Raw genomic sequence first — 12,906 nt, forward strand, 5'->3', positions numbered from 1 at the left:
CTATTTAAAGTTGCGCATTTTGATGTGACGTCACATTTCTCAAACCCTCCCCCCTCGTCACACATCGTCACAAATGTCTGACCCCCCCCCCCCAGGTGCGTGACGTCATTTATGGACCGCCCCTCAATGAGACTAAATCGTGGGATGTTTGTGAATAGGGCTGCGGTACTGCCGAAATAATGGCGGCGCAATGTTTTGTTGATAAGAAATTATTTGTAATTCTTCTTTGTTTAAATCGCACCGCAATCTGTTTTCTGCTTCACCAATGTGGGTTTTTTATGTTTTCACTGAATAGCAAAGTTAAGGCTGTAGTGGAGAATGCTCCATTAATAGACGCCTCACTAAGTAAAAAAAAATACGGAGACATTACAGTTTCGGGAAAACATGTTTTATTCAAAGCCTCTACATATCTCCCACCTATCTCAATTCACATATTAAATATTTTCACACTCTCCCGACAATGTGTCCAACAACACCGATCTGATTTACTCACGACATTCAATGATGCGTTGGCGTAGGTCATTGATAGCTCACGCTTTTGTCACGTACACAACACACACACACAAGCCTTTGATGTAACCACACAAGACAAAGCCCAGGGGTCGTCTAACGCGAACAAAGGGCCCGTGCAATTGGTGCGCCCCAGCCAATCCAACATGAGACCAGGGTAATTAGCAACATACCACGACGAAATCACCAAGAAAGGGCCGATCTTGGCAGCTAAACGGGGTTGAGAAATGGATCGTGCGTGGGCGGGCGATCAACATGCACACGTTTGTCACATAGGGCCGCATGCTCGGTGTTCAGAGGTCAGTGCAGTAAACATGTTCGCACGATCGTGACATGCTTCGGTGTCTGTACCTCCCGCATTCGCCAGTGTGGTGAATTGTGATCGAATAACACCCAACGACGCACACGGGCACGGGAAGGTCCTCGTCTGGCAGTGGATTGGCACATGCACGCTGCACGCGTGTATACATGTGGGTAAATGGTTCTCCATTACATAATTATTCATGGTCACACGCCACCCGCTTGTAGTTTTTTTTCTAATAAAACCCATCTTCCCTTCTTTAACCAGCGCTGTTTCATAGCCTATGTTTCCCGCTTTCGCGAAATGGCAAGTGTTGAGTGTGGTAATATCCACTGTTACCAATACCGTGTTATGTCCCTGGAGTCTCGTGGCATTAAGCAATACACTTCCCGTGCACATTGCCAACCGCAAGGATCCCTCCGCGTAGTCTCTCAAGGACCGCTTCAGAAAGTTGGTGTTGGCAAGCAATCCAACGATAAGCCCGGAACGACACTTGAGCCGACAAGGTGTCCAGCCCCACGCTTGGCCACCAAGCTTACAACAGCCCAACGCTCCTTGAGGCTGAGTCGATCTAGGGGAGGCGCAGGACCGGCCCACGTGTCACTCGACATTCACGTGAGCAGTAACGTGGGAATCGAAGGTTCCCGGGTTCGCAGCACGGTGCGCGAACCGCTGCGCCACCGCTCCCCATTAGTTGGCCAAGCACACACAGTGTTCCTCAGTGTTCAAACGTTCAGAGGCAGACGCAGCAACATACGTAATTCCTTATTTACTCTGGGGTTAAGTCTCACTTAATTGGCGAAGTTGAAAAAAACCGTCGTTCTAATTGAGTGCGTCAATAGAACCAAACATGCTCTGGGTGGGCGTGACAGAGAGAGCACAGTTTTGGACGTGCAATTTTATCCACGATTGAAAAGTATAAATGTTGATGGCACTTATCGCGTGAGCCTTCACTCGGCACGCACAAACACGCAGCGCCGCGGCTGGGATGAGACGAACAACACAGCTCGTTGTGTGCCGGTGATTAGATGGAGTTTTGACAGTGAGCCGTACACAAGGCGGTATTGTATTTCAGGGCGCAAGTTAGTAGCACTGGATTTTCTGATGTCGACTTAGAACAAAACAACACAACATCCACAGTAATGCCTCTCATGCAGAAGTCCACAGAACACATTTCTAAAAAAAACACATTAGTCGATTCGATATCTAAAACACTGAAATGTGTCCATAATAAAGGTTATTTTGGGGGTTAGATCGATAAAAAAAATGCGTCACATTTTTTTACTCATTAGCCGTGTCGGGTGGTGGAGGGTTGCGACATTTATAAATAACGCGATATAACCAAAAAAAACCCTTTATTATTAATAATATTGGTCGCGAAAGCCTACGTGTTAAACTGAAATGTGTAAAGACCGAAAAATGACCCCAAGCCACATGCAGCCTAATGGCTATTTAAGCATAAACAACGGTCTCTGATTGGAAGAAAGAGGCCTCCACGGTGATTGGTCGGGAGGCAGACTTTAAAGGGATTGGAGACTAAGGGTTGAACGGGAAACACAAAAAGGATCCGTTCAAGGGAAAGTACGGGGATTGGCTCGAGGTAAAAACAAAGACGAGAAGGTTCGAGAAAGGGGGGCTGAGGGAGATATAAGGGGGGGGGGAGCACGGGGAGTGGGGAAGCTCGGAGGAAGATACAAGCACCAATCCTAGGGTCCCTTATTGTAGAAGTCTTCAAATGAAAGTGGCTCTTCATATAACCTATCGCCGAGTCGTTACAAATGTTTACAATTACACTCAGGACCGTCCATGGGGGTGGGGGGGGGGCAAACTCCACCGTGTGGGCCCCCCGCCGCCTTCAAACTAAACCTGAAGTATTACATCTGGTATTGTGATGTTGAAACATGCCGCCCCCCCAGCCAAAGCGCGCGGGGCCCGGGACGGTCACCCCGATCCGCCGCACCCTAGGGGCCGGCTCTAATCACCATATCACATGCACGCGAGTTACGCCAGGTTGGCCATGTCTTCATAGATGTATTGGTCCGCAGTGTTCTCAACAGCAGGGGCCTGTGAACAACAAGGCAGCTCTCGTTTAACGTAGGAATATATATATAGTGTATATCTCTGCACGCATGCTTTGCAACGGTGTGTACCTGTGGACTAACAAAACAGGGGCCCTGTTACATCGTCATGGCATTAGTTGTCATCGGAGGTCAACCAGGCCAACAAATAAAATGCGTAGTTCTGAGCAGCCTTGGTGAAGTATGGTCAAAACCAACCCCCGTGACTGACAGAATGGGCTGGCATTCAACTAGCAGTGGATTCGATAAAGGGGCTGCAAATAATTATTTTTTATTATTATTATTACTGCTATCAACATTTATAAGTTACAACGTTAACTGGAAACCCAATGAACGGGTGTTGTACGAGGAGCGTGTTTTTTTCATGGAGTGCACTTATCCGCGGTCTGGTATACATGGGGTAGTAAATATTGGGTGCGAGTCCAATCGCCTTCCTGTGGGATGAGACTTGCGACGATTGTAAAGGTATCTTAGCCCCTGACAGTGAACGTAAGAATCAAGAAAGCTTGATACGTAACTGCCGTTGAACCATTTGTTGAAATAAATCAATCGGTGTTCAGGGAGTAAAGAAATGATGAAGAGTGATCACAGCGGGGTATGTTATGTTTTGCACGTTAGCCAGGCGTTGTCGTGATGCTAATTGTGACCATTTCACTGCCCTGTAATAAATAAGCGCGACGCATTGTCCATAGTTCACCTGGAGCTGGCCACATGTTGCACGTTACGCAATTATTGCCAGCGCAGCACTTTGTACCACAGCCAGTGTGTCAGTACATATTTAGCGTAACGGCTATGACGGGACTTTTAATGAGTCACAGGACTGCAGGAGAATATTTATGGTATTTATTTCATTGTTGTGTGTGCATATACGTATCATGCACTGCCCTCTACGCAGAATACCATTACATGCACGAGCACGTGAAATTATAATTGCATTTTCATTTTGCCCATGAAATTCAAAGTCACGAAGTGTAATGAATGGAGAGTTAATTTAAATTGTTACACAAGGGCGATCGCGTGCAGCCAGTTGCCCGGCTATTTTACAAAGGGAGATCCGTTGCGATGCGTGAGCACAGCAGTAACAAAAAAACAAAGACGCGAGACATCAATGTTTCAGAGAGCGAGCGCAGCAGGGCGCTTAAGGAATATTGCACAACTAACGAACGATGTATTTAACGGTCTCAAACGAGACACAGGTGAATCAAATGCACCGTAGATTTGTGCTTTGAAATTTTGGCAGGTGGCCAGAATGTAGGCGGAGTGATTTTATACGATGATTCTCGGGGGGATTAGGAATGAGATGCTCACTCGGGCATCAGCCACGTATGTATTTATGTTGAACTTCTTTCGCACCGTACGTAGCCAACCGTGCTGATCGGGGGTGCGGGGTAAGCACAACAAACCTAAACACACCAAAAGCAGTTCTAAATAAATGAGTTTTTAATCTAGATATAAAAGTGCATAGCTCCTAGTTGCTTCCTAACATCGGAAGGAAGAGCGTTCCAGACGGCCGCAGAAGTGCATCTGAACGCGCGCGATGTGGTGACCACCGTCTTTGTTCGATGGCTCAGTCAAAAGCCGCTGGGAGGATGACCAAAGTTCGCAATCAATAGTCACACTCCATCTCTCTGGAGCAATATATTGTGCTCGTATCTTCCAGCCAGCCTTATAAAATCCAATTCCTAGCGCCTCCAGTGCCCAGTCAATTTCCAAACATTTACCAATCTTCTGCATCAGTGTCCTGCAATGTAGTAGCAGTTAGAAGCTATATAAATTCAAATTGCATTGTCTTGTTAAATAAATACTCAAACTTGGCCTCCAAGTCAATATCATGGGACTTTTAAATTGCTCAAGTAAGTTCGCACTGACCAATTTGGTGAAGTATGGTCAATAACCCCTATGACCCAGAGAGTGAGGAGAAGGCCCCATCCAGCAGTAGATTGTATTGTAATTGTAACTAAACTGTAAATCGGGTGATGGTGCACAGCTCACATCTGTCGATATATAAGCCCGGAAGCCTGGACCATAAGGAGGAATGAGCAACGTTTCTGCCGTCAAGCTAATTTGTCATTTAATTCCACAGTTAGTTCGTACCATTGTGACAAGGAGCCCTATAACACGCAACACCTTTGAAAGCGTGGCAGGGCTAGAAGAGGAGATGACCGTATTCATGAAGGCCCCTACGCCTTTAAATTGTCGATTTCTTTTTTTTTTAAAGCCCGTGATACAAAAGGGATGTACTCACGTGTGTTGGTATGATCTTCCGCATGCTCTCGTAATGCTTCACGGTGTGGTCAGGCGGAGCTGAAACGTGCAACGCAATCGACTGATGACGACGGTGCCGCCGCTAATAATAATTATGATGATGCTGCTGCTGCTAAGTACGCACATTTATCAACATGCACAGCGCAACAAGGCAGCGGAACGACCTGTCGGTTTAAAGCCTCGCATTAAGCGCAACATTGCGGACATTAAAGCCGTTTTTACGCTTTTTGAACGACAACCCCCCCCCCCCCCCTATTAAAATTCGAGGTGTTTGGTGCAGAATAAATGTCGTGAACACCTGCGCAGGTGACGCGAGCGTTGTACCCACAGGAGTGGTCCTCAGGCAGGCGGAGAGAAGCCGTGTCGGTCGTTTGCACGCTCTTCGCGAAATCTGGCAACAGACACAGTAGAAGAGTTCCGAATGAACACGCCGCTGATGCTAGGGAGCGTTTATGGTGTTCCACATGTGTACCGATCAGGTAAGAAGACTAAACGGTAGTTGGGTGACTACCTCAAGTATGTGCGATTAATTCAGACTTGATTTCTTGGAATAGGTGTCCATTTGGTGTTTAAACATCTTAACGCCTCCTTTATTATTGCCAGAAAGGATAAAGCCTATTCTGTTTTCGTCAGTAACGGAGTGATGGTTGGGATATTGTAAATGAAAGGCTGCTGTAGTGTAAATGGTTATGACTCAGGGTGTAACGATGTGTGAGTTGATTGATTGATTATTGATTGACATGATACTTATATTTAAGTAACCGTGCAAGGATCTCTACTATTTTTAATTTGTTATGAGTTCATGTGCCACATCCATGCAGCTAAACAATCTTCAATATGTACTCTTGACTCGAGACGCAGACAGTATGAGAATCACAGATACGACTTTAAGTTAATATTTTTGAAAAATTTAAATTCTACTTATTAAATGGGTATTTGTTTATATATTACAAAAAGTTGTTATGCATTCTGAAATATATTTAAGTGTGTATTATGATAGCGATAAGTTAATAAATATCTCGCGTGTGCTATCTGGTTCGTCTGGGTGAGCTATGTCCTTTGCTCCATGAGATATCTTTAAGTGACCTCTTTGTTTCACACTGTAGGGAGCACGAAGTTCCCACACCACTCATCCACTTCGCCACTGCAATGTCACAAGACAAAACTGGCATCTACCCAAACATCATGTGATGCAGTGTGTGCAGTCAGTGGTGACCAAACTGAGACCAGTAAATCACAAAACCTGTGAGCCCCGTTTAACAAAAAGGTAGCGTCCTTGATTTGAACCCAGGATGTCAGTGGTGCCAGCTCAACACTCTGACCCTCTGACCCTCTGACCTCTTCGCCACCTGGACACTTCATCTCTAATGTGAGCTTGGTGCCCATGCTCACTGGGCTGTCATTTAGGCATACATCCACAACAAGTGGTCAATTCCAGGCTGTAGCATTTCGCTGCTAAATTGTCAAGTGTAAGGATAGGAACACACTGAATTTGTTTTGTTCAACTTAAGTTCAATGACCACTTACATTACATGAAACGTATCCGTACCCCCGCCGTGGAGCTGAACTTACAGGTAAGGGCTCATTGGTGGGTGACGATTGCTTCAGAGCACTTTACTCCGCCCGAATCACGGTTGGCCGCCGATTTCCACGAAAGTTTACTGAACGTTCTAGATTTCAACCGAGAAATTGCTGTGGCGGCGTTCACTCCACACGCCCACGGCATCACTGAACTGAGGCGTAAGTGGCCATTAGGTTAAAGTGATCCATTGTGATCCCTCCTTTAGGCTATTTGACTTTGCCGTTAAGTTGGATTTGGTAGGGCAAGTATTTGACAAAATGGAAGCCACTACCCCCTGGCTATGGTAACGCTCACATGAACCTTATGGCGGTACCTTAGTACCCCGGGGTACCATAGTACCCCGGCTCTCGCATAATGTCCGTGACGCAGTCATTTTTAGTCTGTTGATGGTCGGCGATGCGGCAATCGACTCATCTCGACGAGCTGTGCACGATGCACCACCACGGTGCGTGCGAGCGTTCAGGATTACAGCGCAATCGTCCTCGCTGCGTTTCGACATTGCAGAGTAGCACTGATTTCGGATTGATTGCTACCCCAGTCGCGGAGTGAAGTACACCCCTGGAAAAATAGTGTCCCAGAAATAAAATATTTAATTGCCTCAGGCCATTTTGTATTATTTGTTACCCCGGGGTACCGCTAAAAGGTTCACATGCACGCGTGCCTTAGTTTCTCACACAATATTTTCTGGGGGCAACCCCAACCCCTATCATTTTATTTGTCCAGAGCACAGCCCTGGACAGCTCCAGCGGGCGATGTAAATTCGCCACCAGGCACCGGCGACGAAGTCAGGTCCCCAATCCGGCCGCGCGATTCGCGGCTCATCGCACTGGGCTCGTCGGCTTTTTTGGGTTGGCTCACGCGCGGGGCCGCAGTCGCTGCGCCCACACGCCACACAATACCTGCGTCCAGCAGCGCGGCCCGATTCGCAAGCAGACGTCTTCGCAGGGAGCGTGTGGCTGCCACCAGCAGCACGGTCAGGGAGGCCAGCAGCAGGCCAGTCGGCACAACAACCCATCTCAAGGAGTCGCCTGAATTTGGGCCCGTGGACGGGGTGACGACCTGCGGTGGGTGATGCAGGGACAGACAGGACAGGAGAGAACCTTACGTTCAAGGATGTGGCCCTTGTTGCAAGCAAGAGGATCAGAGAAGGCCCAATGCCAAAAGCGTCGTGTCATTGTTATTATTAAGGTTAACTGTTGCTTCACTCGTGGTTGGTTTATCCGGGTTGCACATTGACCATGCATACATGTTTATTTAGGGGCTTCATTTCTGATGTAATATTTTCCAGGGCACTCAAGCTCCATCCCCCCCTCTCCCCGCATCCCGCTCTCTCGCCACGACAGACAAGCACTGAACAGCTCTGGTTGAACTTGTAACGGTCGCGTTGGTTGTACGAGTTGCTCCTAACTCGTCGAGGGTCAGTGACTCAGGGCCCAAGGCACCGCAATGAAAAAAGCATTGTCAGCAAGAAAAGCGATCGCTTCCAGAAGCGATAAAAACAGACGGCGCATCCAATTGTCTCCACCCCACACTCCGCGCAGGGAAACAATGCTGTACACATGTATCAGTAGTACACACATATATCAGCAGTGCATATATATCAGAACGAGGCTCTTTGTTGAGACTGCAGGAGGAATCCGATGAGCCATGAAGCTCTTTTTCACAGGTGTCCAGTATGGGCGGGTCAGATGTCATATTTTTTTTCTCAGCCTAACGGACGCACATGTAGCAGCATTATCCGCGTTTTGGTTCCATTCAAATCACCCTCCCCTCCCATGACCCTGGATAAGTGAGAGTCGACTCTATGATTAGCATCATCATTATTTACATTAGATGTTTTTCGTTGTAAAGCTGTGCTGATGAAGAGGGAAAGCTATTTTTTAAGAATTGTTTTAGGACAATTATTTTAATTGAGAAAATGTGTAGAATGCTCACGAGTTAATCTATATTCATCCTGGAGAAATCCGATGAGCTATAAAGCTCTTTTTCACAGATGTCCGGTAGGGGGGGCTCAGAAAGTTACAACAAAGAGTACAAAAAATATACCTGTACAGTGGACGTTACAGCTGCACTTGTTACGAGTAATGACACACCTGTTCAGTGGAAAAATAACAACACAAAATCAGCTACTGGTGAAATGCAAAGGGGTGGATAAGTCGCGCAGTGCTTAGCTTCCTGCGCTATGAAACCGAATAAGGCTTGAGCTTGAATCCCAGCCACGGCTAACATCAGTGGCAAGTGATATCTGAATGAGTCCTGAGCCCTTCCACATTCACAAACCCACATTGTCGAGTGCGGTGAGAGGTCTGATGAACCAACTCAATGAGCGACATGGTGTGAAGAGGATTTCACCCAGCACAGGGATGACAGAATAGCTACGCACGACGCATGATGCCAATGCAGCGCCGTAAAACGCAATTTGGATGTATGCAGTTCTCTTTAGAATGGAACTGCATCTCTAAAGGTCATGGCGTGAAACAGGTTTAAACAACTGTACAAGCAGAAAGCTTTCAGTATGCGTGTTCACATCGTCCGCACCTGAGTCGGGGGAAAAAACATACATGAGGCCACAATGTCTCGTACGTGTGTGTGTTGAACATCTTTCGCACCGTACGTAGCCACCCATGCCAATCTGCTGCTTTGCCACTGAAACTCTCAATAAACAATTGGACTGAAGACATTTCATTTCGTGTTCGAGCTTAGCAATGTAGAAAATGCATTGTTATGCACAAGCGGATTTATGTTTGTAAAAGGGATGAGTTTCATATTTATATTTAAAAAAACATATATTTTGGATTTTTAGATTATCAAGGACAAATTCAGATTATTTTTTTTATTTTCCGATGATCAGATGATTTACATCGTATAATAATGTAACGGTATCTTTGTGCTCACAAAGGCGACGTCGCTGATGCCACGTTACCCCACTTCTGTTGGTTAAAGCGTGAAAGATTCGTAACATGCGGGATTGCTTCACGTGAGCTCATACTGTTGGATCAATCCGAAACAACCACAACAACAAAATTTCGAATTAAAGCTTTCGTAACTGCAGGGATTCATATTTATTGTTTTATTATTATTTTATTATTTCCCTTCTTACGTGACTTTACCGAAAGAACCAAGAATAACAACAAAAATATCAATCCGGATAAAAATTTTGGCGAAATTTCATATCTCGTAGGACGCCCGATTTTCAGATGAAACCAAAACTGGGCACCGCGTCCGCGAAGTTGCTACCCACCTTGCCGCAGAACCTCCAGCAGCACGCTGTTCACGCTCCTGGAGCCGTTCTCCCACGTCAGGCTGCAGGTGAACACGCCCTGGTCAGAAGATCGCACGTGGGCTATCCCCAGAGTGAACTCGACGTCCTGACGCCAAGAGGGAGAGCCACGCTGTCGCCACATGGCGAGGCGCCGCCCGAACATGCGCAGGGCGTCGATGTTGTATCTCGCGTTGAAAGTGCCGTGCGATAAACTGCCCTCCGCCAGCTGCAACGGTGCGCGGTGGTTTTTTCCCGTCCACTCCCAGTGGACCGTCGGCTGTTTGGGGCTGACGCGGGAGACAGTGGGGCATTGCAAGGACACGTTCTGGCCCACGGGCACGGCCATGTTGTTGTGGGCATCTGTGTGTGCGGAGCGCAGGGGCACAGCGAGCATGAGGATGTGACGTCGAATTAAAATAAAACTACAGCCTAAAATATATATTTTTAATTTTAACCAGGTATGGCTCACTGATCTATGTAGCTCTCTGTTCAAAAAAGACCTGCCGTCGCAAATGATAGGTCAACGAAGCGGCTTATCAAACGTGGAAATATATAGCAGTCAAACACTCTCAACGCATGAGATTGATTAGAAGTGTGGAGGGGAAAACCGGAGGACCCGGAGAAAAATCCAAGCGACCACGGGGAGAGAGAGAGACACGCAAACTCCAAATATACAGCAGCAGGCGTCACGGTCGGGAACGAACCCACGAAAACGAGGCCCTCCTGGAGTGAACGTCGCATCACCGCGGCGAGATGTTAACTGAGCTGTACAGCGAAATATAAACGTGTTGACGAGCTTTCCTGAATGCATTCGTTTGGCAGCACGAGGTGTGCGAAATCGTAGCAAGGATTTTTGTTGCCGTGCAATGAGGTGACAGCCTCATGGGATGTCTCCTCACTCTCAATCTGGATTTACATCCTGTACACATTTCGTGTGTACTTTAGCATAGAACGGAGTTAAAGTGCCGTAAATGTCAACACGATCGGCATGCTCTCTTACAGATGACAATACAGTCCACACACATAGACATATCCATTATCTCGTAATTAGAAACAGTCCATGTCACCATCGCATTCACTGACGTGACAGTAGTCCCGCGCCTTCCTATGTACGTATATTGAACTTCTTTTGCACCGTATGTAGCCGTGCTAATCGGAGGTGCGGGGGAAGGACAACAAACTAAACAGCGGATTTCCTTTCCAAGACAGAACATCTGGACCGTCTTTTTCTGCCTCCCCCTCCCGATCCATCACAACTCACCCAATGCTGACAGCACGATGAGCTGAACACAAAGCGGCAACACAACGCATTTACAAAATCCGTGCATGGTTCCTCTTCGGGGCAGGGCGCAGCAGCGATCCCCTCGCTCTCTTCCCTCTCTCTTTCTCTGCGCCTTGTAGCTGACGTTTATTAACCCCCCCTGTGCGCCGTGAGTCGCTCTCGACTTCCCGGTCGCGGTGAGTCTGAAGTTGCGGTACGGCGGCGGAAGTTGCGATCTCATCCCGGCCTTATATGAATTTGCGAGGAGGATGTGCTTCTTCGATTCTTCTCTCTCTCTCTCGTCTTAATTGTCACCGTGCCACGTGAATTGTGCACGAGTGGCATTCGACCGCGGTGAATTAACTACTTGGCAGCCGAGGTGCTGCAGTTGTGGCTCGCTCCTGCACGTGGGCAGATCTCGTTGTTTCATCTCAGTGCTGGGTCATCGTCTTGGTCACGAAACTACAAAACTCTCCCCTGGCTGCCGCTACATAAGCGAGTGACCCATTAGTCGCTGTTCCTCTGTTGTCCTGCTCAAGCCCACTTTCCTACACAGTCACTGCGATGATTTTGATTTGTGTTTACTCTTTGAGTCACGTGTTTCTCTTTTAAAAAAATTCCCAGCAGGCATCTCTCAACGCTTTGCACACTTTTCCGTTGTCTTTGTACCATTTGACTAAGTCCGCTTTTCCAATCCATACGACATCGCAGGGAATCTGAGATCGATTTAAATTGTTAATCTGTCGACACACGGTTACGTTGCTTATCATGATCAAATCCGTGCAAATGCAAAGTGTACGGCTACACATGGACACTGCCGCCCCACCATGAGGCCCGCTTGTCATCCGGACAGCCCGTGTGGACCGACGTTCCGCAACACGGTGCTGTCAAGGTGGCGGTGAGGTTCGCACAAGACATGACGAGCCGCTTCCTCAATTGGCGACCCCCGAATTCGGCTTCCTGGCGTTGGCTCGTCACGCCGGTCATCCCTGGGCCCCCCTGCTCAACGGGCGCCGTGCCAACTGCACCTCCGATCGGCTACGTACGGCGCGAAAGAAGTCCAACACACTGTGCGTACGAATCCTGTTGCGTTTCGCAATTGTGTCCGACTCACAATTCGTCCTTTTATTGTTGTCCAGCGGTTTATTGCACTGGCCAATAGTTTATTTCGATGTTAAATCGTGATCCAACCTTTGTAGCCTCCTTTATGAAATTCTACCGCTGGATCATTTCCCACGTGTCACTCCCGTGACTTGCTCTCATCAGTCGCTACCCAGGCGGCAACTTGCATGGTTCTGCTGCACTGTCGTGAGTGGCTCGCGCAGCGATGTTTTACAAGTGCGTATCGTCACACTTCGGACACGCCTCTGTGTATGTGTGTGTGCCGTAGGTAGTGTAGCTGTTTCCCATACCTGGGCAGTGTGCTTATGACCGGCTCCAGTTTAACAGCAGAGGTCTCACTCCGAATCAGTCGAGCGGCAATATCTTTTCATCGGTTGCGTAACGCTGTGTGCAAGCTACCTGGTCTGTCGCTCCGCACTAAGCTTCAGGTCTTCTCGGCCACGGTCATTCCCTCCCTTCTCTACGCTTGCGAAACGTGGACCCCCCTAATGGAGCATCTTCGCCGGTTAGAAACATTTAGGCTAG

At 47.7% G+C, this 12,906-nt stretch overlaps 1 protein-coding gene across 3 annotated transcripts; it reads right to left on the reverse strand.

The window, feature by feature from the left end:
- Positions 1-372: 372 nt before the first annotated feature.
- On the reverse strand, positions 373-11,782 carry LOC103091772 (uncharacterized). Of its 3 annotated transcripts, none has more exons than XM_032955525.2 (7): positions 11,260-11,782; positions 9,978-10,358; positions 8,783-8,829; positions 7,636-7,795; positions 5,483-5,545; positions 5,135-5,193; positions 373-2,875 (listed from the first exon to the last, which is right to left on the reverse strand). In XM_032955525.2, exons 1-7 carry the CDS (start codon positions 11,498-11,500, stop codon positions 2,813-2,815), a joined length of 1,014 nt encoding a protein of 337 aa, XP_032811416.1. In that variant the 5' UTR covers positions 11,501-11,782; the 3' UTR covers positions 373-2,812. The 3 variants fall into 3 exon arrangements, with proteins under 3 accessions (XP_032811416.1, XP_032811415.1, XP_032811417.1); XM_032955524.2 differs by having other exon boundaries at positions 5,453-5,545; positions 11,260-11,780; XM_032955526.2 differs by lacking the exon at positions 5,135-5,193 and having other exon boundaries at positions 5,453-5,545.
- Between the last annotated feature and the right edge of the window lie 1,124 nt (positions 11,783-12,906).

This window comes from Petromyzon marinus, chromosome 16 (assembly GCF_048934315.1).
Source record: "Petromyzon marinus isolate PM22_M1 ecotype Great Lakes invasive population chromosome 16, UKy_Petmar_22M1.pri1.0, whole genome shotgun sequence".
Classification (NCBI taxonomy): domain Eukaryota; kingdom Metazoa; phylum Chordata; class Hyperoartia; order Petromyzontiformes; family Petromyzontidae; genus Petromyzon; species Petromyzon marinus.